This window comes from Antedon mediterranea, chromosome 5 (assembly GCF_964355755.1).
Source record: "Antedon mediterranea chromosome 5, ecAntMedi1.1, whole genome shotgun sequence".
Taxonomy (NCBI): domain Eukaryota; kingdom Metazoa; phylum Echinodermata; class Crinoidea; order Comatulida; family Antedonidae; genus Antedon; species Antedon mediterranea.
In genome coordinates this window covers 20,658,675-20,680,665 of record NC_092674.1, presented here as the reverse complement: position 1 = coordinate 20,680,665, position 21,991 = coordinate 20,658,675, and the positions used below count along the sequence as shown (strand labels likewise).

General features: G+C 35.5%; 1 protein-coding gene across 1 annotated transcript; it reads left to right on the top strand.

The window, feature by feature from the left end:
- The first annotated feature begins 92 nt into the window (after positions 1 to 92).
- On the top strand, positions 93 to 19,200 carry LOC140049050 (asc-type amino acid transporter 1-like). Its single transcript, XM_072093864.1, has 11 exons — positions 93 to 296; positions 10,308 to 10,860; positions 11,159 to 11,287; positions 11,866 to 11,962; positions 12,248 to 12,292; positions 13,599 to 13,722; positions 16,592 to 16,689; positions 16,995 to 17,091; positions 17,463 to 17,609; positions 18,147 to 18,324; positions 18,858 to 19,200. Exons 2-11 carry the CDS (start codon positions 10,428 to 10,430, stop codon positions 19,016 to 19,018), a joined length of 1,509 nt encoding a protein of 502 aa, XP_071949965.1. The 5' UTR covers positions 93 to 296; positions 10,308 to 10,427; the 3' UTR covers positions 19,019 to 19,200.
- Positions 19,201 to 21,991: the final 2,791 nt, after the last annotated feature.

Sequence of the window (21,991 nt, the reverse complement as noted above, 5' to 3'; positions counted from 1 at the left end):
ACTTTGAGTTAGTGTTTACCGACCGACCGACCGACCGACCGACCAACCGACCGACATATTGAGCTGTAGAGTCGCGTTTGCACGCGACTAATTATTAGATGAAACGTTTGTACTGTAGATGATGGCGTCGTGCATTCGTTATGCGTGAATAATTATTGTGCCACATCAGCAGTGACGCAACTTACATGGATCCCATGAGAGGCACGACCAGTGTCCACTGATATCATTGTAGGCTACTTCCATAAGTCAGATGTCTGTTTCAAAGCAAGAGGCTTTTCCGACATATAGATTATAAGGTATACACTTGTATTTTATTGATTTCCCTTAAAATGATAGTGATAGAATAGGACGTTGTGTGTGTGTTGCTCTAAGTTAGTATTGTTCGGCTTATCGTGATATCATTTATGGCACACTTAGATGTTGTCCGTCCGTCCGCCCGCATCGTGTACACATGATGGAGGTAAAAAAGACCATGCAGGCCCTCTCCCGCATTTGGTAAGGAAAAGTAAGCTTTTTATTTCCTGAAGAGACATTAGGAACCTGACGCGAATCAAAACACTGCGGAAGATTTTTCTCACGACGTGTGCCGTAAAGTCACGCCTCTGATAACTGTCATGTCCTACATGTCTATTACACTTATTTTTTAATAGACATGTAATATCTTATTTTATTGAATTTTACAATGATGATATACAAAATAATTACTAAAAACCCTAATTTTATGTAATTATATCGACAAATGGCGTAGTTCAAAACGCAAAATGTTTGCGGAACTAGTTTGCCAGATGGTAGAGTAAGTCACAAGGGTCATTGATCCACACCAAAATATTTTGAAAATATTAAGTAGGTCAAGTGTAACGTAACGTTGTAAAACTGGTTACTTATTCGCTGTAGAGAGCGTAGACGCAATAAAGTTCGCGGAACTAGGGTGGCAAATGGTAGAGTAGGTCAAAAGTCATCGATCTACCAAAATATTGTGAAAATATTAATATTAATTAGATGTTGACCTTCACATTTGTCAAATCTGTTTAATTGCTAAATAATAAAACAACTATACATTTTCTGATATGAGTGTAATTGTTAAATTCACCATACCAACTGTTTGGGCAGCCCCTTCGATTTATGTTTTTGATATCACAATGAATATATCTCGGGCATTTTCTTACGTCACAATTGGGTCACTCGGGTAGTAATTATCAATGTTGAGACAGAACATATGGTTAGCGCAGCTGCAGTAATTGCGTAGCAGAATCTCAAACTGGCGGTAAGTACAATATTGTATTCTTCCTCATGTTTCTACCTCATGCACGCTGTTCCTGCCACACATAATATTGAACAGTCCTTGTACAATTTTCCAAATACCAACGGCAGTGATAACACTATGTTATGTTTCTTAATATTCCTAAGCTGCTAGGTAATGGCTAACTGTGGTATGATTCGGCCCAGGTACGTGTGACGGGACTGTAGAACATCGATGTTCTTAAAGTCATTTTCATTGAGATTAAAGTTGTTTATCATACGGGTCACGACATGCCGTCATACGATACCTCGACACGCACATGATGGTAAGAGTTAAAATAATAAACTGATTAGTATTAAAGCATCATTTGGTCTACTTGTCTTATTTCTACAAAAGTTTACATGGTGTCAGAATGGGCGAGACCTTTAGAAGACCTAACCAACTAAGTTTTGAAGGAAACGTTGCAGAAAATTGGCGAAAATTCGAACTAGATTTTGACGTGTATCTAGCAGCCGCTCACGGTACAAAATGACAAGGAGAAGTCCTTCATATTTCTAAATATAGCAGGCGAGGAGGCAATCGAACGCTACATGTCATTTGATTTTGAGAACGAAGAAGCAAAGGTAAACCTTGACATTGTAAAGAAAAAATTCAAAGCACATTGCGCACCACAGAGAAACATTGTCATTGAAAGGCACAAGTTTAACACAACAAATAAGAGTAGTGGAGAATCTATACAAACATACGTCGCCACACTCAAGAAATTAGCAGGCACGTGCGAATTTGGTGAGTTACGAGATGAGTTAATCAGAGATAGAATAGTCGTAGGGATAGACAACGATAGGGTCAGAGAAAGGCCTTCCTCCGAGAAAAAGACCTAAAACTAGAAAAAGCTATACAAATCTGCCAGATACACGAGGCTTATGCTTACTGGTGCTATGACCAATTCAGTAGAAAAGTTGACCATCTCCGGTACACCAACAGGTAATAACAACAATATTAGTAGTACCACTAGGCCTAGTCCAAACTCATGGATTAAAGACTGTACTCGCTGTGGAAAATCACACCCTCGTAGAAACTGCCCGGCATTTGGTGCCAGGTGCAGAAAATGTGACAGGACAGGTCATTTTGCTATATTATGTCAAAGCAGAACAGCAAATCGGCACTATGCAGACGACAGTGTCCGACAGGAGCGAAGGCGTCCAAGCTACTCGCGTTACAAAAACGTCCAAGAAATTAGCCAATTGCCTGAAAGTGACGAATGTGATTATGAAATGGAACAAATTGACCCAGTAATTGAAATCGACCTACTCAATAAGGTAAATGATATCAAGGTTAACGTCACCACACGCAGCAAACCTCTAACTCAGTGGTGGCGCCAGCGGGGGGGGGGGTGGGGGGATACGGGGCTCTAGCCCCCTTGTCGGGGAGCCTAGCCCCCCCCCCCCCCCCCCGTCGGGGAACACGGGTACTTTTTGTCGGGAAATATAATATACAGTAAAAAACGTTCGCGTTCACTTCATATAGCTTCAGCGCCTAGAAAACCACGACGTTCCATCGACCGTGAGAGTACGTCAGAGGGCTATTACGCACTTTTATGCATTCATTATTGCCAGAGATCTAACTACTAAACAATAGCTAGTACGCACTTGTTTGGCGGTATCCCTTTGTACGAATCGTTCACCGTTGGGTCGAGACGCGTGATATCATGTTCCATCCAGGGACTAAAATGTGTAATGTAGTTATTTTCCAGGTGAAGTTTACCGACGGTTACCGAAGGGAACACGGGTACTTTTTTCGGGGAATATAATATACAGTAAAAAACGTTCGCGTTCACTTGGTAGCTTCAGCGCCTAGAAAACCGCGACGTTTCATTGACATTGAGAGTACGTCAGAGTGCTATTATGCAATTTATATGCATTCTTTATTGCCAGCGATCTAACTTACTACTAAACATTAGCTAGGTACGCACTTGTCTGGCGGTATCCCTTTGTACGAATCGTTCAACGTTGGGTCGAGACCCGTGATATCAAGTTCCATCCATTGACCAAAATGTGTAATGTAGTTATTTTCCAGGCGAAGTTTACCGACGGTTCGGGTACTTTTTGTCGGGGAATATAATTCGTTCGCGTTCACTTCGTAGCTTCAGCGCCTTGAAAACCTCGACGTTTCATTGACCGTGAGAGTATGTCAGAGTGATATTATGCACTTTATATGCATTCATTATTGCCAGCGATCTAACTTACTACTAAACAATAGCTATAGGTACGCACTTGTCTGGCGGTATCCCTTTGTACGAATCGTTCAACGTTGGGTCGTGATATCATGTTCCATCCAGGGACCAAAATGTGTACTGTAGTTATTTTCCAGGCGAAGTTTACCGACGGTTACGTCGTGTACTGTGTCGACGTACGCTACACTACAGCAAAAACGAATTATGTTAATTGTTGTTCGTATGTTCACCAATTTTTTAATTTACAAGTAACCTTCTGTACCGTGGGGCACCTAAAATAAATATTTCATCCATTACTAAACAAAAAAAACATGCCATTTTCCCTTAGCCAACATCTTATTATAGCTAAGTTATTAAATTTTCAATGTCCTGTATGTCATGAATTTCTCACCACCCGGAAGTCCAGATGGTACGCAGGCATACACTTGGGAGGAATAAACTTATTTCCCCGACTGAAAAGGGTCTACGCTTGCGTTTTTTAAGCCTCTGGGCCTGATGTTTCCAAAGTATGAAATGCAATTTTTTGAAGACCTGCAGCTCTAGTTTTAAACATTTTCTTAGCTCAGCCCCAGCAATAAAGCTGGTCATATTTCGAAGTACAAGAAGTGCATTTTCCGGGACCTAACATCTCTATTTTTCAAACATTTCTTAGAGCTCAGTCACAACCATGATAGGGACTTAAATATTTTGTTTCATGTTTTGAAGTATAATAAGTCCAATTTCCAGGACCTCCAACTCTATTTTTCTAAATTTTCTTTGAACTTTTATTTTTTTAATTGTAAAACATGGATTGAAACAGTCATCGCGCATCGTTTTTTTGCACGCAGTATTTTATTTATGCATTATAAAAAATGGAAAAAATGGCTACCCTAAATCTGATTAAAATGACCTCAAATGACGCTAGAACGCGTTGCTTCCGGGGGCTTCGCCCCCTGGACCCCCACCGGGGGCCCTTGGCGGCCCTCTGACCCCCAGCCTTGTGATGCTCGCTTCGCTCGCATAGCCCCCTCGTCGGGGAATGTAGCCCCCGCGTCGGGAAGATCCTGGCGCCACCCCTGCTCTAACTCTAATGTTAGACACAGGTGTAAGTGTAATGTCTTACCATATCACATGATACAAGGTATTGGACAAGAAGCTGCAACTGACAGCACAAAGCGTGCCAGCCTAAGAACTTTCGGTGGTACAATTATTCATACAATGGGACAAATAAACCTACCAATAACTGTCGCTGGTAAAACATACAACACAAGCTTCTACATAGTGAAAGAAAACTGCTCACCTATTCTAGGACTAGACGACTCTCTGAAACTGAACCTCATAACTATCAATGATGATATTGTACACAAGCTATAGCCGATGCTGAAGCTCCTGAGATTACACAATTTTCAGAAGTGTTTGATGGCAAATTAGGAAAACTGCCTTTAAAATATTAAATGAAAATTGATCCAGATATACCACCAATCATTCGACCACCAAGGCGTGTGCCCAAACCCATGGAAGAAAAAGTAAAAACCGAGCTTAAGAGAATGACAGATCTTGGTGTCATAACACCAGTAGAAGAAGCCACCGATTGGGTTTCTTCAATGGTTGCAACCAAAAAGAAAAACACTGATGACATAAGATTATGTATCGATCCCCGTGATCTAAACACAGCTTTAAAAAGGCCACACCACCCCATGCGTACAATAGAACAAGCGACAATGAATCTTGCAAACTGTAAGGTTTTTAATGTGCTCGATGCTAAAAACTCCTTTTGGCAGATTCCACTCGATGATGAATCAACAAACCTGACATGGTTTAACACTCCACTAGGAAGATTCAAATACTTACGGCTACCATACGGAGTAAACAGTGGAAGCGAAGTATACCAAAGGGCAATGGAGACACTCTTCGAAGGATACCCATGCAAAATAATAGTGGATGACCTTCTAATAGGAGAAATTGACATGGCGGATCACAATGAGAAGCTAGAAAGTTTTAACTAGAATCAAAGAAGTAAACCTAAAACTGAACAAGGCCAAATGCAGATTCAGAACAAGCCAAGTATCTTACGTCAGACACCTAATAACTAAAGATGGAATCAAACCAGACCCGACAAAAGTCCAAGCAATTGTTGAAATACCACCACCTGAAAACCAAACCGAGCTGAGCAGGTTTCTGGGAATGCTAAATTATCTGTCCAAGTTCGTAGACACCAACTTCAGTGAAATGACAGCCCCACTACGAGAGTTGCTTCGTCAGGACGTAATATGGAAATGGGAACCACATCATCAAAGCTCATTTGAAAGATTAAAGCAAAAGCTAATCTCACCACCAGTCCTTGCATTTTATGATGTGAATAAAGAAATCACACTAACTTGTGATGCCTCAAAGTATGGACTGGGTTGTGGTTGCCTACAAGAACGAAAACCAATTGCCTTTGCCTCAAGAACAATGACAAGCACAGAACAAAACTATGCACAAATCAAAAAAGAGCTATTAAGTATTGTATTTGCTATGACAAAATTTCACCAATACATCTATGGAAAGCATGTTACCATCGAAACAGATCATCAGCCACTTGTAACCATAATGAAAAAACCTTTACACAAGGCCCCAGCAAGACTTCAAAAGATAATGATGCAACTTCTTCGCTACGATTTTACACTTGTTTACAAAAGAGGTTCCGAATTACACCTGGCAGACACTCTGTCAAGGGAACCCTGCAAGTCAACAGAACACATCAATCTTGAATATGAGGTAATGACACTATCACAAATATCAGAGCGACGAAAAGACGAATTAAAAGCAGCTACAATCAAAGACGAAGAAATGCAGCTTCTTAAAAACGTTATTATGAAAGGGTGGCCGACTAGGCAACTGAACTGCCCGATCGAAATTCGGAAATTCTTTCCATACAGAGACGAACTAACAGTTTAAGATAACATTATAATGAAGTCTCACAAAGCCATGATTCCCAAATCACTGCAACAGGAATATGTTAAAGTCCTTCATGGTGGACATATTGAGGTAGAAGCGACAACGAGGCGTGCAAGGGCCATCGTTTACTGGCCCACAATGCAGAGTGACCTACACAAATTTGTAGAGAACTGTAAAATATGCAATGCACTAAAACCACATCAACAAAAGAAACCACTGAAATTGCACCCTATTCAAGACCTTCCTTGGCAGATCCTAGCATCTGACCTTCTTGAGTGGACCAACAAACACTATGTTGTCATCGTCGACTCATATTCTGGATGGTTTGATTTCAACTCACTGCATGATATGAGAAGTGAAAGTGTGATTGTAAAACTAAAGCGAAGCTTTAGCACCCATGGAATACCAAGTTTGTTAATAACCGACAATGGCGGACAGTATGCATCTCACCAGTTTGCAAAGTTTGTTGAAGATTGGGGTATTAGACATATAACTTCAAGCCCAGAGTATCCAAAATCCAATGGCCTTGCAGAAAATGCTGTCAAGCAAGCAAAAGCTCTTCTAGAAAAAAACAAGACAGGATGGTTCTGATATCTATCTCAACCTGTTGAATCTGAGAAACGTGCCACGTGACAATGACCTCCAATCACCAACACAAAGACTTATGTCACGGACAACCAGAAGCACTGTGTATACAGCTAAACCTCTATTGAAACCTAGAGCCCTTCAAACCAAAAGAGTTAGTAATGCACTTTCAAAAAAGAGGCTGCAACAAAAACAATATCATGACAAAACTGTCAAGTCGTTGAAACCGCTAACAAAGAATCAAGTGGTAAGAGTTCAGACTAAAAAGGGCTACCAAAAAAATCGGAGTAATTAAGCGAGCCTTAGAATAGCCAAGATCATATGAAGTGCAGCTACCACAAACAACCAATCCGAAGAAACAGACAGCACTTGCTTGCGGTAAAAGAACAACCACCAAACACCGCAACAGAAACTGAATCAACCATGAACGAACCTGAAGATAACACATACATGGAACTAACTCAACATAATGCACACATGACAGATGACCAAGAGAAAGAATTCTCCCAAACATACAGACAAGAAGTGGCAGACTTGTAAAAACGCCAGCATACCTTAAAGACTATGAATGGTAACGCCATAAGGGCAGAATAATCCCTTGTTACCAGGATCGACCTTAGGATAGTCCACCCAAAGGTCAAAGTTCTATTATTGCCTTCAAGAACGATTGTTTAAATTTGTTTTTGTTTTTATCGTTGGCGGACAGTACTTTTCTGTAATTGTTTTTTAAATATTATAATGACAATATCATATTAACAAATGTTATTAGGCCTTAAACCAATACACTATTGAAACTGTTAAGCATATTGAATCAGTGTGATCTGCTATCAGTCACACCCAAGTTAATTGATGATAATAATAAGTTTAGCCATGCATCCAGCTTGGAAGGAAAGATGTAGAACATCGATGTTCTTAAAGTCACTTTCATTGTTTATTAAAGTTGTTTATCATACGGGTCACGACATGCCGTCATACGATACCTCGACACGCAAACTGATTAGTATTAAAGCATCATTTGGTCTACTCGTCTTATTTCTAAAATAGTTTACAGGGACGATTCAGCCCACTTTTAGGCCGATATAATGTCAAAAGAGGCTTCTAATGTTATTACCTTCCGGCAGGGCTGTATGGCAAGGGTTGGTTTTGTTTTAACCGTTCGTTTTATGTAATTTCTTTTCAAGAAGGATGAAGTTGCAATCATATTTATTTCTAATTCTACTATTATTATTTACTAGCAGGTACCCGTCCAATTGAAATAAATAAAGGTACAATAATTGATGATACACTTACTGGAAAGAAAATTCAACATAATGTTACCAATAGGTGTAAATATAGGCTTTATTTTTAAGACGTATGAAGAAATATGCAATAGAATCTTGGTGTTGTTTTAAGAATCAGAGGCCGGATTTATCAAAATTGCTTAGGGCCTATAAAACTAGAAAGGCACTCCCGAGATTGCATACCTCCGCCTACTGTAAAATGCTCATAGATAATATTTCTCTGGGCAAAAAAATATATATATATATAATATAGATTTGTTGTTGTGTGTGTTTTAATGCTGTGTGAGATTTAGGCTAATTTCACTTCAAGCATTTGTATGCGAGTTAGGTGTAAATATTATGTAACCAGCCTTTCAACTAACAATAGTTTCAATTGACCAACAATAGAACGCCAAATACAAACGGGTGATTTTTATTTAATTACTACTCGTACCAAAAAATATGTACATAAAATCAAATTATGTTTGAAAATTACAAGCTCTTGCCTCTCGTACACATTTTTTTATTTTTGGACAAGTAGTTCTCGAAAAAATGCATTTTCTGTTTACTTGTTACCTTACGACTGCTCACCGGTTTTTGAAAATTCTGTCCTATCTTATCTGAAAATAATACAAAAAAGTGGTCCAGAATTGGGACCGTCGTCCTGATTGGCTCCAAAATTTAATGGAGTGGTCCTTGAACACATATCTATCTGTTTTTCATTTTGGTATTGATCTTGCAATAACTTTTTTAGTAATCCTGCTAACAGACATACACATGAGATCGATTACATAATACTAATACTTAGTAGGGGTTTTACTGTAACTTGCACTATTTGGGAGTAGTAAACTGGTACTTTTTGTAGCTAAGGCTGCTGGAAATACATTGGTTCTCGTCAGCACTTATCAAAAAGTTGGTGCGGGATTTTTGTCAACGTTCATCTTTCATCACAGTATTTTAATTAAGTGAAATAAACCTTGAATGCAATAATGTCGTAGGCAGAGAGGTAGCTAGTCACGACGATAGGTAAATTAGCAAAACAATCTTCTTAACTTTTCACCTTGATTTGGCTTAATTCAGATTTATTTATTAATATATCTAAGAAAAATATTTGCTTAATTTTTCTTAAAAATTGCGCCTTATCTCATTTTTAATTCTAAATAATGATATCGATCTTCAATAAGATGGTCTAGATATTGAACGAGTAAAACAGGATAGGTTCAACCCATTTGACTAACCATAGTTACTTTTAGAAAACTCTATCGACCGCCAAGGGTCGCTGTCATTGATACAAATAAATAAAATGTTGATTTGATTTAAGTTTAGAGCGATTGATTTAGTATGTATTTCCGACTTGTACTTTTGTTATCTTTCTCTATTTCAAGTAAGGGATTAGTAACCAGAATGTTGCGAGTAAAAATACGGAGAGAAAAAGTTATAGCGCCGTCATCGCTAAGAGAAAAAAGCTAATGCGCAAGCGTACGCAAGAAAATATAATTTGCTGCCTGCCCTCTAGAGTTTAATTTTGCGCATGCAAATGCATCTTTACCTAAGACAATTTATTTGCTAAGATGGTTTGATATAAGCTTAAGTTATTTACTTAAGCAAAATATATAAGCAAATATTGATGAATGTCAACCCAGAAATTGTATCAGATTTAAAATGTTGTGCAATACCTTGGTGTTGTTAACAGTTCTATAAGAAGATTGTTAACGTCATTATATCGGGTGTGTATTTTACCTTGTCTTTAGTAAGTACGTGTAGTGTATTTCAGATGGAAAACCAATATGATAAGAAACTCGTTTCTACCTACTGCAATGAGGCAATAATTATGCTATGCCTTTACACTCTTTTAAAACTGTTTATATTTGTTGTATATTGTATGTTAAACGATGTATTTCATCTGTATTTTATACATGTTAACCTTGTTAAAATTTAACTTCAATTTTGTATTTGTATGTGAATTTTTAACTGCTTAACTTTGAACAAAGGAAAATAATTTCAAACCATGTACTATTTACTTTGTGTGACCATGAATACATTAAATGAATGAAATACAATTAATTTTCAGTAAATACGAGTGGAAATTGGCAACACCTTTAAAGAAAAAGAGAATACTGATGTTTCTATAACTAGGACATACAGTACGGTACGTCCAGGCATTGAAACTCAGTTCATCGACATAGATAATATGGAAAATATCCAATCTGAGAAACATCGCATCCTACCTCAACTCAGTCTGTTGGATGCTGTATCAATAACGGTATCATCAATTATAGGCTCAGGAATATTTATCTCGCCTAAAGGAGTATTCCAAAATGTTGGATCGGTTGGACTTTCTTTCTTTGTATGGATATTCTGCGGAATAATTGAAATCTTTTCTTCTTTATGTTGGGTGGAGTTAGCATTGGCGATGCCCAAGTTTGGCGGTCAGTACCATTACGTTCATGAAATCTATGGTGACTTTCCAGCATTTACATTCCAATGGCTCTTCTTTTGTGTAAAGTATCCGGCATCAATGGTAATTCGAACTCTCACTTTCTCTGAATATATCTTGGTGCCATTTTTTCAAAATTGTGAAGTTCCACAAATTTGTTTAAAATTGGTATCTCTATTAATAACAAGTAAGTTTTATTCTGTTTTGTTTTCTTCAGCTCGGTTCCCATTTGTACGCAATGCGACGATGCACAGACAGCGCTCCAGCAGTTAGAGACGACTGAATTAAGTGACAGTTCGGACGATATATCATGATTCATGATATTACCTTGCATTGTTTCCATTTGAGAACCAAGCTGTATACTTAACCCACAACTGATCCTTAATGCAATATAAATGTATAATATAATTAAACATGAGCGTACATCTAAGACAAGGAATAAAGTAATAGATAGTGCCTTTAATATTTTTATTATTTGTATGCAGTGCTGTGTGGTTTTATGAATGCAACGAGTGTCCGCGTATCTAAAGGAACAGTTAACTTCCTAATGGCGGCAAAGATTCTAGCGCTGGCTATCATCATCGTCACTGGTTTGGTATACTTATTTATTAACGGTAAGTATTGTAATTATTATAACGCACTACAAGTAGATTCTTGTCATTTGATTGGAGGATTGTGGTTCGTTTATGCGAGTTCTTCCTTTTTATTGTTTAGCGTGTTCATTTTGTTAAACAGTGAGGCTGTGGCAGACTGATCACGTTTAGTTTGCGCCGTCTAAAATTGTTTCTATTGCGCCTTCAAAATGGTTTAGACCATGGCCTAGGCTATCATTTAAAGAATGTATGTATGAATAAATGTTCTATATAGTCATGCAATTGAACAAATAATTTAACCTTTTAATAAAATTATTTGTACCATTGTATTCATAACTAAAACATTCAATGTTTGTATATTGTTCTTAGTTTTAATTCATCTATATCTATTGTGCTTACTTGTGAGACAAACTGACCCAATGCAAATACGGAAAAGTGTGATATGGTCAAATATGGTCATGATGAGCACATCGTATTTTCACATAAAGTTTGATCATGTAGACAGAGCTTTATGTACGCTGATTTGTCATCATTTTTTGTTTTTATATTATCAAAAACTATAGGCCATTCTTTTTAACTGTACTTTTTTTAAAATTCAGGTGACCGAAGTGGAAATTTTGAAAATTCCTTTGAAAATATTAATTGGAATAAACTTGGCTTGGCATACTACGCTGCAATTTGGTCATTTGGAGGAGGGTAAGACTCAGATTACCCTATATTTAGTTTTCACTATTAACTTGTTATATTAGTATTGGTATATATAAATACCTGTTTGGTCTGTAGGTTTCTCCTAAAAAAACAATTTCAATATACACGTCTATTAGCATCTATTTTATCAGTCATTGTAAGGGCTACTGCTCAGATTGTCATACATTATATCAGATATTATATTGTTAAAATCATGGCTTCAACAACGTAGCCTACGAATGGCGTTAGTTGAAAGATATTGGCCAAAATTAATCACGTTTCTTTTTATTTCAGAGATACCATGATGGCAATGACAGAAGAATTCAGAAATCCTAAGAGGTATTAAATAGCTAAACACACGACAAGGAGGCCCACTAATGCATATTGATAGTTCCCATATATTCCTTTTTATACAAAGTGCAACCAGTATATAAACATCTTTTTGCCATATCTCCTCGACTAATACCAATTTTCTAACCTAACCAAACTAATGCCCAAACACGTGTTGTCATGGTCAAGGATCGTTTTAAGACCCTTGGTGTGGTGTATTCAAGCGTGTTAAGCAAATTAGTGTTCACTAATCAAAACAAAACAAAATGTTCATTATAATTACACAATTGTGTTTGTTTTCCGTTTGTATCATTCATTTTTCGTGTTTGTATCGTTTCCGTTGTGTTGAGGGCTTGATGCATGTCAGCATTAGCCGCTATGAGCCACCGTCATTAAACAAAGTTTTTTTAAACAAGTTAAATAAAAAAAAACTAGACCCATGTTTGATTATTATTATTATTATTATTATTATTATTATTTGATTGGACGATTGTGGTTTCACGTGGTATTTAATTGACGTCTAATAAACAACCCTGTGATTACTCTAGTAGCTAGTTCAACTTTCGTATGCACTTTGAGGTCCAGAGAATTTGACTTCAGAAATTGGTTTAGGGTGGTACCTTCTGATCAATTTGAGATCAAAATTACCTCACTGTGACCAGTGGTTGTCGAGATTTAAGGACCTATTGGGGTTTAGTTTGATAACCTTTTATCCTGACCTTTTGACCTTTCGCCACATTTTCAAAATGTGTAACCAAGCGAATAATGATTGTTTGACCATCCTAAACCAATTTCTGAAGTCAAATTCTCTGGACCTCAAAGTGCATACGAAAGTTGATCTAGCTACTAGAGTAGATAGTATTTTTAAGCATTTTTTACAAAAAAAAAAAAAATCTTCTTGCATACGAAAAAAAAATCTCATGGCTAACTTTAAATATCTGTTATTTTGCTTAGTTTTTGGCATAAAACAATAACATTTTTGTTGAGCGAAAACTAATTTAGACCAAAAAAGCAAAATAATTTTTAGTGCAGGATAAACCTTTCTACTTTCTAGCGACTGAACTTATTTGTCGAGTATTATTCCTTGATTATGCCTCTATATATTATTTTTAATATAATACACACACCAACACCCACATGTCAACTATTTCCGGATTAGAAACAAATCCATGATTTATAACTATTTGGAAACTTTGAAAAAAAAGTGTGTTAGTTTGGCCATGCGAAAAATAATGGTACTGTGACTGAGTTAAGTATCAAGTGTGTTAATTACGGCGTAACTATAATAATTTTCAGTCAATTTTACTTATTTCAGGGATTTTCCAAAAGCTACCATAATTTCGATTGCTGCTGTAATCTGTCTTTACATATTGGCAAACCTTGCCTATTTTGCTGTTCTTACTCCCAATGAGATGCTTGCTTCAAATGCTGTGGCTGTGGTAATTATATTTTGTTTCTATCTAAATGTTCACTATATTCTTCTTATGACAATTCCATGTTCCACATGTTTTAAATGCATCACAGTTGCAATTATTTTTGAACCATTAGACTGTATATAATTATCTTTTAACAAAATCGTAGGCATCACGTAAAGTACGTTGTCACACAGCCGCAACTACGGCTCTTTCGGACATGTAATTTATGTGAACAACCGGTGAACAACAGTAAATAGCCACAACGGTACAACTCACAATAATGTAAAAAGTAAATTTAATAATAATCTTTGACAAAACAATTCTTTCCTTTACAATCACCCCCCCCCCCCACCCCCCCCCCCAAAAAAAATTAAACCTGCAAAAAAAAACCCAACCAATTCTCAAACAATGATCGCCCTTTACAGTATCCTTATTCCCAACACAATATACAATTCCCAAAATTTCCCAATCCTTCCAGACAAAATATTGTCAAATAAATTCCAGAAACCCCCCTTTCAAATACAATACTATCCAAAGATGAATAATTAAACAAATAATAAAGGTTCACAAAGTCGTTACTTCTTGTCTTGATGCTGACACAAAACAAATTAGAAAGATAACAGTTATAACGATTCTGCAACTAAACAACTCCCACACCTCTGTCCCTGTTCTGCTGGTATTACCAATTAGAATTCTTCCCAAACTGCAACTATTTTCTGACATATAAATAAATTAATTTATAAAGTTAAAATGTTTCTTGATGTCGTTCTGTACCGCAATCCGCTCCACGACCAATAATTTCTATCTTCTTTTCCACGTAAAATAATATCAGTATCAATCAAGTTACTCTTCAATACTTTCAACAATTCTTTAAATGCAACTAATTCTGCTATTTCCAACAGTTATTTCTTTCTTCAATTTCTATACACTTTTAATTGATCTTCAGTAATCTCCCCAAGTAAAAGTTCTCAATACATTTAAGGACAGCCTTATAGTATTATGTTCAACTCACAATTTATTAACTTCATGTATATCACTTTATTTCCTTTCTGCTTCAGCTCTATATCACCATAACTCAATTACTTCTTCTCCTGTACGTCTTAGTTTCTCATATTCACCTATCCCTTTCTTGCTTAACATAACATAGCCCTCATTCTCTGTCTCCTTTCATTTTTTATCTCTTTTCCAAATTCCCTCAATTATCCACACTAGATGGTACGCTCGCTTCGCTCGCGTACCATCTAGGTCGGGCCCATAGATGGTTCTCGAATACATAATGATTTCAGCGTTAAAAAACTGGCGACTTCAAATGTACAATAATGCAGGACAATAATACATGTCGTTTACAGGAACGAATAAATAGACACTGTGATTTATGTACTCAACTAAAATTAGCACCCTGGGAATTACTTCCGAAAGAGAAACTTGTCACACAATGAGACCAATTGTTTTAAAAGTTAGATTTAAACTAACTTATTTTGTGTTTTGTATGTAACATTATGGTTGAGGGATGGGGAAGAGGATGGGTGCAAAGAGGAACAATTTTTAAATATATTCTTTATTTTGTAACGAAATATTAATTGTTTTCATGTTTTACAAATAATATACCACTAAACACAGTAAAACATTGCGATGTAATCCTTTGTTGAAACTATCACCGTCGTAGTCGATTGAAATAGTACAGTACATGTAACGATACACTACGACGTATGTTTATATATAATGTTAAACAATTTGTGAAAACCACCTCTATTCGGGGAAAATCATAAGTTCGATTTAATCGTCAATAATATTAAATTATCTAACTCAACTTAATTAGTAGGCCTAATGGTTTTCAATTGTTTCTTAGAGCCAATTCATAATTAAGTTGGTTCCTACCCTACCCACCAAAGTTGTTCTGCGTTTAGGGCATGTGATGCACCGTATAGGCTTATCCTCTACTGGCTTTACAACTCTACTCATGGCAGTGAGGGAAGGGTGATGATGTGGGTGGTTTAAATGCAATAATAAAGATTTGTACATAATATACGGCGACTGAAAACGCTAGCTCATTATCCGTTTAAAAAAATTATATTGGGAAAAAAATGGATCGAATTTCTGTTATGAGTATACAGTACTTGCCTCTACGACGCCTGAGGGAATAGACACTTGTGGAACGTACAGAGATTGGAATGTTCCATTCATCGCAAATCAATACATTTATATAAACGTATATTAAATCTATCAAAATAGTATTTTTTAAAGAAAATAGGCCTGTCTTCAACATTATGATGCTGTACTCGAGCTGTTCAACCGGTTTTTAGCCATTAAAAACAATTATCGTAGGAGGAGATAGGAAAATGCGAAGCATCCTCGTATTATTGTCTTCGGGTATTTTTAAAGACGGACATCCATTAGACAGTGTATACCACGATCGAAAAACACCCCTATTTGGGGCAAATCGTTGAACCTAAATTCGTTTTAATTGTCAATAACTAATTATCTAACTCAATTTAATTAGTAAACAGGGTTACATCTGGTGGTTAAAATCAGTACCGAGATTCTAACCAACTTTATATACCATCGAGTAAACATTCTAGAAATAACGCGCGATTTACCGAATTTTGCCCTTACGTAAATTTATATATAGATACCACAACCTTAGCCTTCTCCACCAATCAGCAACTCACACCCTAACTGAACTCTTATACCTCTCCTCCAATCAGCAAACTCCACACAATCCTTCTCTGAAACACCAATACTCTACTCCACTGGCTTCACACAATTGCTTCCTAAAACAAACAAAATGTTGAAATAGTGAAAACAAAAGGGAAAGTAAGAATAGACTAGTACAATAAATACACAACTTATGTCACTTGCGCCCAGCTTAATTAATTGGTTTTAAATCTTTCAGACATTTTCAGAAAAGACACCCAGTTCTTTCCGCTGGATAATACCTATTTTAGTCTCACTGTCCTCGATACCGATGACCGGATTCCTGTCAACACCAAGGTAATGATGATACGGATCAATAACAAGGTGATCCTTTTTAATCTGTAAAATTGACACATTTTCATGTATCTTTGTTCATTTTGATGATCACGGCAACGTGACATTATTCTACATGTAATTTGGTAAAATAACTTTAAACACTACACAAAAACAAAGATGTACACAGTGTTGTCCGTGTGTATCAAAATACCAAAAAGCTTTAAATTACATTTCAATTAATTTAGAGAGACCAGTAAATAATAAGACGCATTGTATTGTTGGTGTAAAGATATGCTGTGTGGTATGGCTTACTTTATTCATTTCAGATCGTTTTACGCAACTGCTCGAGACGGACTGTTTCCAGAATCAATTGCGCTGGTCAGTATTAAGTACAAGACACCAATTGGATCTATCATAATATGTGTATGTAGAAACAAAATACGGTTACTTTTAATTATTATTACAATATTATTATTACAATACGTTGAAAAGGTATATGCCTAAAAAATATTACATTGTCATTTAAAGTTGTCTCACCTCGTCTGTTGATACTGTAACTGTTGTCGAAACGGCTAGCATACACGATATAATCATTATTTTAAAAAAACAAATACATACATTACGCTAATGAATATAAAAAAAGTTGAATATTTATCGCCGAAGTTGTTGCTCTGTTTGGAGATTTAAGACTAGAAATAATTTCTAGTATAATCATGGCTAACAGCATCTGTTTACTGGTAATGATGATGGTAATGTTATACAATGTAGTATATCTATTATGCTATTATTTACAGTGTATTTTAATACTGGCTTATCTGTTCTTTGATATCTGGACATTAATCACATATGTTGGGTTTGTTACTACTTGTTGTGATGGATTGGCATTATCGACAATATTTGTCTTGAGATGGTGCAGACCAGATATCAATAAACCATTCAAGGTACGTACAAAAATATATGAATTTTTCTCGTTATAATTTTGTGTTTTTAGCACTAAGTACATGGCGTAAATTTTTATATTAAAATAATTTTATAGTTTTATATGCATTAGCACAACCAAACGCGCACGCGAAAATGTATGCGGATCCAAGAAAAAATTCCAATTATCACAACCACGGCCGTGTATGCTAGTTGTGCTCTAGCCGTTTGAATTGAATGAGCCGCCGTCGGCTATGTAGCCGAGTTTAAAAAAAAACGGAAATGAATATTGGCTGATATTTACTGTAACCCATAAAATAGAATAAAATTAAATATTATAATATTCGCATGTACAACCACGTGATTGGAATATTTTGATATTCGCCGTGTGCATTATTGAAATGCTTGTGTATTTAATAGTCCTACTTTTTTGTAATTCTACGCATTTTTGTATAATTATTAGGTTAAAAAATGTTCAATCTAAAGGAGAGAGATATTGTATCATTGATATAAAAGTTATAATTTTAATATTAAAAACAATTACATTCACTTTCTTGCAGGTTCCTATCGCATTTCCAATAATATCATTAGTTACGTTTGTTGGTGGCATTGTATTGGCTGCTGTATCTGCTCCCATGGATGCATTGGTAGGCTTAGCTCTCACCATAACTGTTATTCCCGCTTATCTATTGGGCGTGTATCCGAAAACAAAATTGGCAGTCGCCGGAAAGATATCTGGTACGATCATTTTTACATGTTTTGTATATTTAGCATATTTCAACTTATTGACTTCCATAATGAGTTGAAAAATGGTTGGTAACTATTCACCCCGAGGTGCTTTAATAGATTCAAAATAGGAATATTTGTTTACAAATTTGCAATGATATAGCCTATTGTTAGAAAATTTGCATGACGAAATAAAATGTTATTATATCAATTTGCAATAACTTACCAATTTATTAGCGTATGGATAAATTAAGAAATAATGTGCAAATAAGTTATGAAGAAGAAAAGTCAATTGCAATAAAACCTACACACTGTCCTAGCTTTACGCACAAGTATACTTTTCATTGAAAAATATATCTTTCCGTTTTGACGACATAAACAAAGTTTGCTGCACAACTTCACATAAATGTTTATATTCTGACCAAGATACAAAATGTATTTTGAAAGAGATTAAAAAGACAAACATTTCGAAAGAAAGAAAATAGAAAATATTCAGCAATTAAAAGTGCGTTCTTAACATTAAATCAATTTATTTATTTGTACAGGTTTTGTGACTAGATTCTTTCAAATATTGACAGTTTCTCTACCAGAAGATAAAGAAGAAAATAACCATACGAACATTTCACCGTTAACTCAACCATCCGTTAGAGGTTACAGAACAAGTACACCATTGGTATTGGGTAAAGGAAATATAGTAGAAGGATAAATAATAATATAATCATTCATTTACTTACATTGTTAAGGCAAGAATAAAAAAAAGAGTACTCAAATCAGGGTAGTGGAAATAAGGCAAGAGTAATGGCGTAGCAACTCTTTATGAAAATTATTAAATACATATAAGAACATTGGTAACCCTACAGACTTGAAGAATTAAAGAAGGATAACGAATAACTCATTGTCATGCTCTTACATTTCTATGTACTTACATTGCTACGTACTTAGCTATAGTATAAACAGATTAGGAATAATATAAGTCAATGTAACACACTGGCATTGGCACTAAACAGAAATTCTATTGTCAGATAGAACCATTCAGAAAAATGTTGTGACCTTTGACCATAAGTTTTAAACACGCACAAATTAAAATCAGTCTAATTGTTGAACATGTATAGATTTTTACTCAAATGATCAATATAGGCCTACAATTATTTAACATTCCGCAGGTTTCTGGGTTAAATTAAAATGTTGGAATGTATGCTATCACATCGTAATTACAAACCACTTATCAACAAAGATCCAACAATTTAAAAATTAGTCTTTAGAAAATAAAGGATAATTATTAAGCTGTGTGCCACTTAATAGGCAACTATTATAATTATTATAAGCGTTCCACCACCATGTGTGCAAAAAATACATTATCAAACATAGAAATCCATGCACAACTTCAAATCAAAAAGGTGTATTAACTGATACATGTATTGCCATTTTCCGTGGAATATAACGTAATGCCTGAGATATGCACCTGAGTAGGCAGGTTAGTCGCAACCGAACCCATTGACCCACAAATTCAAGTATTTGCTGCTGATTATGTTACATCGTCAAGGACCTATTAATCTAAGAAAACTTAGTGTAGGCCTATATTATTAATTACTACCCCACCAACTTCCTGATCTTTGAACATAATTCCATGAACACATGTGCAAACCAAAGGACAACATTGTATTAGCTGCCGTTTGCAAGAAGAAAAAACTAGAGATACTATTTTCAGAAAACATAAACCAGAAGAATGAATTATGTGGCATTTTACCCTAAGCTTTCAACACCCCGTGAATTATAATGTTGACCAATTTTGATTGAATCAACCCTGAAGAAACATTTCCTTGTTTTAATTATTTAGCATAGTATAAGCTTATAAAACTATGAATTATACACTAGGAAGATAACTATCGACGATGTGACAGATAATATTCATTTTCAATCTTACATAAAACAAAAGAAATTAGAAAGCGATCATTCTAGAACTATAAAATAACCATTTATGCTGGCAGATTAAACATAACTATTTTTCTTAAATCCAACAAAATAACGTCATGATTATTAAAAACAATAACATCGATGTATCTCGATAATAATAATAAATAATTATTTTTCTTAAATGCAACAAAATAACGTCATGATTATTAAGAACAATAACATCGATATATCTCGGTAATAATACTTAATAATAATAATATAACCCTCTATTACCCTTAAAGGTCAAAAGTACCACTATGGTTTACTAGGCTGGTAGCTGCAACTTTTCTTAATAAGTATATTGAAGCTGGAGCCAGGGTTGGCATCTTTAAATAAATTATGCTTAATTTTGACAAAGGCGAGCACAATGGAAAATTTTGGGACAAAATGTCCACCTTGGATACCTACCTCATCTTCTTCAGATGTATCGTGAAACGTATATTTGATAACACTAGTTCTCACTGTTACGATATTATTCCATAGGAAGATATTATAAAGGGTTTTAAAACAAAATGTCTAATTTCATCGGTAGATTGGTAGATTTTCAACCGTACGCGGTAGAAGTAATTTCTGGGTTCTTTATTTTCGTACCGCGCGTGTGAAGAATAATAATAAAAATATTTATACTGCAAACTAATAAAAATCAAATCTTTATTTCGCGTACCATCATCTAGGTCGTGTCCACAAATGGTTCTCGAATACACAGTAAAGTCGACGTACCGCAGGACTATAACACATTGTCGTTTACACGCATAAATAGACACGGTGATTTATTTAGTCAAACTAAAATTAGCAGACTGTGGAATTACTTCCGAAAGAAGTCACACAGTAAGTCCAAATTGTTTTGTTTTGTATGTAACATTATGGTTGAGGGATGAGGAAGAGGATGGGTGCAAAGATGAACAATGTTTTAATATATTCTTTATACACTAAGTAACAAAATATCTGTGTTCACATACGTTTATATACCACTGAACACAGTAAACCATTTGCGACTTATTTATTAATACTTTGTTGAAACTATCACTGTCATTTTTTTGTATTATAAGGTTTATTTGTTGCTACTAAATATAAAAGAAAAAAGAAAAAATATTAATAATTTTATGAATAAACAAAGAGTAATCATACATTATTATTTATATATAATTATATATAGAATTAATGTTCATTGCCTAATTTGTTTATATATATAAAAGTATCTCTTCGGAGATCCCGCCTCGTGAATAAAAATACTGAAGATTCGGTTTTGAATTAATGTTCATTGCCTAATTAACAACAGGCAAACATTAATTCTCAACCGCCCAGTGATATACTGAAATTTAATTAATTAATTTGAAACGATACATGATGAGGAAATCTGTGAGAATGAGAAAAAAGTCGCCCCAACCGAGTCTCGAACTCGAAACGCTTGATATGCAGATGTCCTAACCATTAGACTACTGGGGCTTTCATGGTATTGTTCGAACTCGATATATATATATATATATATTATATAAATCATACTGTAAATTATAGAAACAGTGCTCATATTCGGAACATGATCTCATAATCGCGTCGAGCATAGCTCATTGGCGAAAGTTCCGTATTTTTTTAGTTGTATGAAAAAATGTCTCTGGCGGGATTCGAACCTGCAACCTCTGGCTTACAGGGCGAGTATCATACCACTAGACCACAGAGCCATGTGTGGTATTATCACAGATTTTCACCCACCAGAGAGAATGTATCT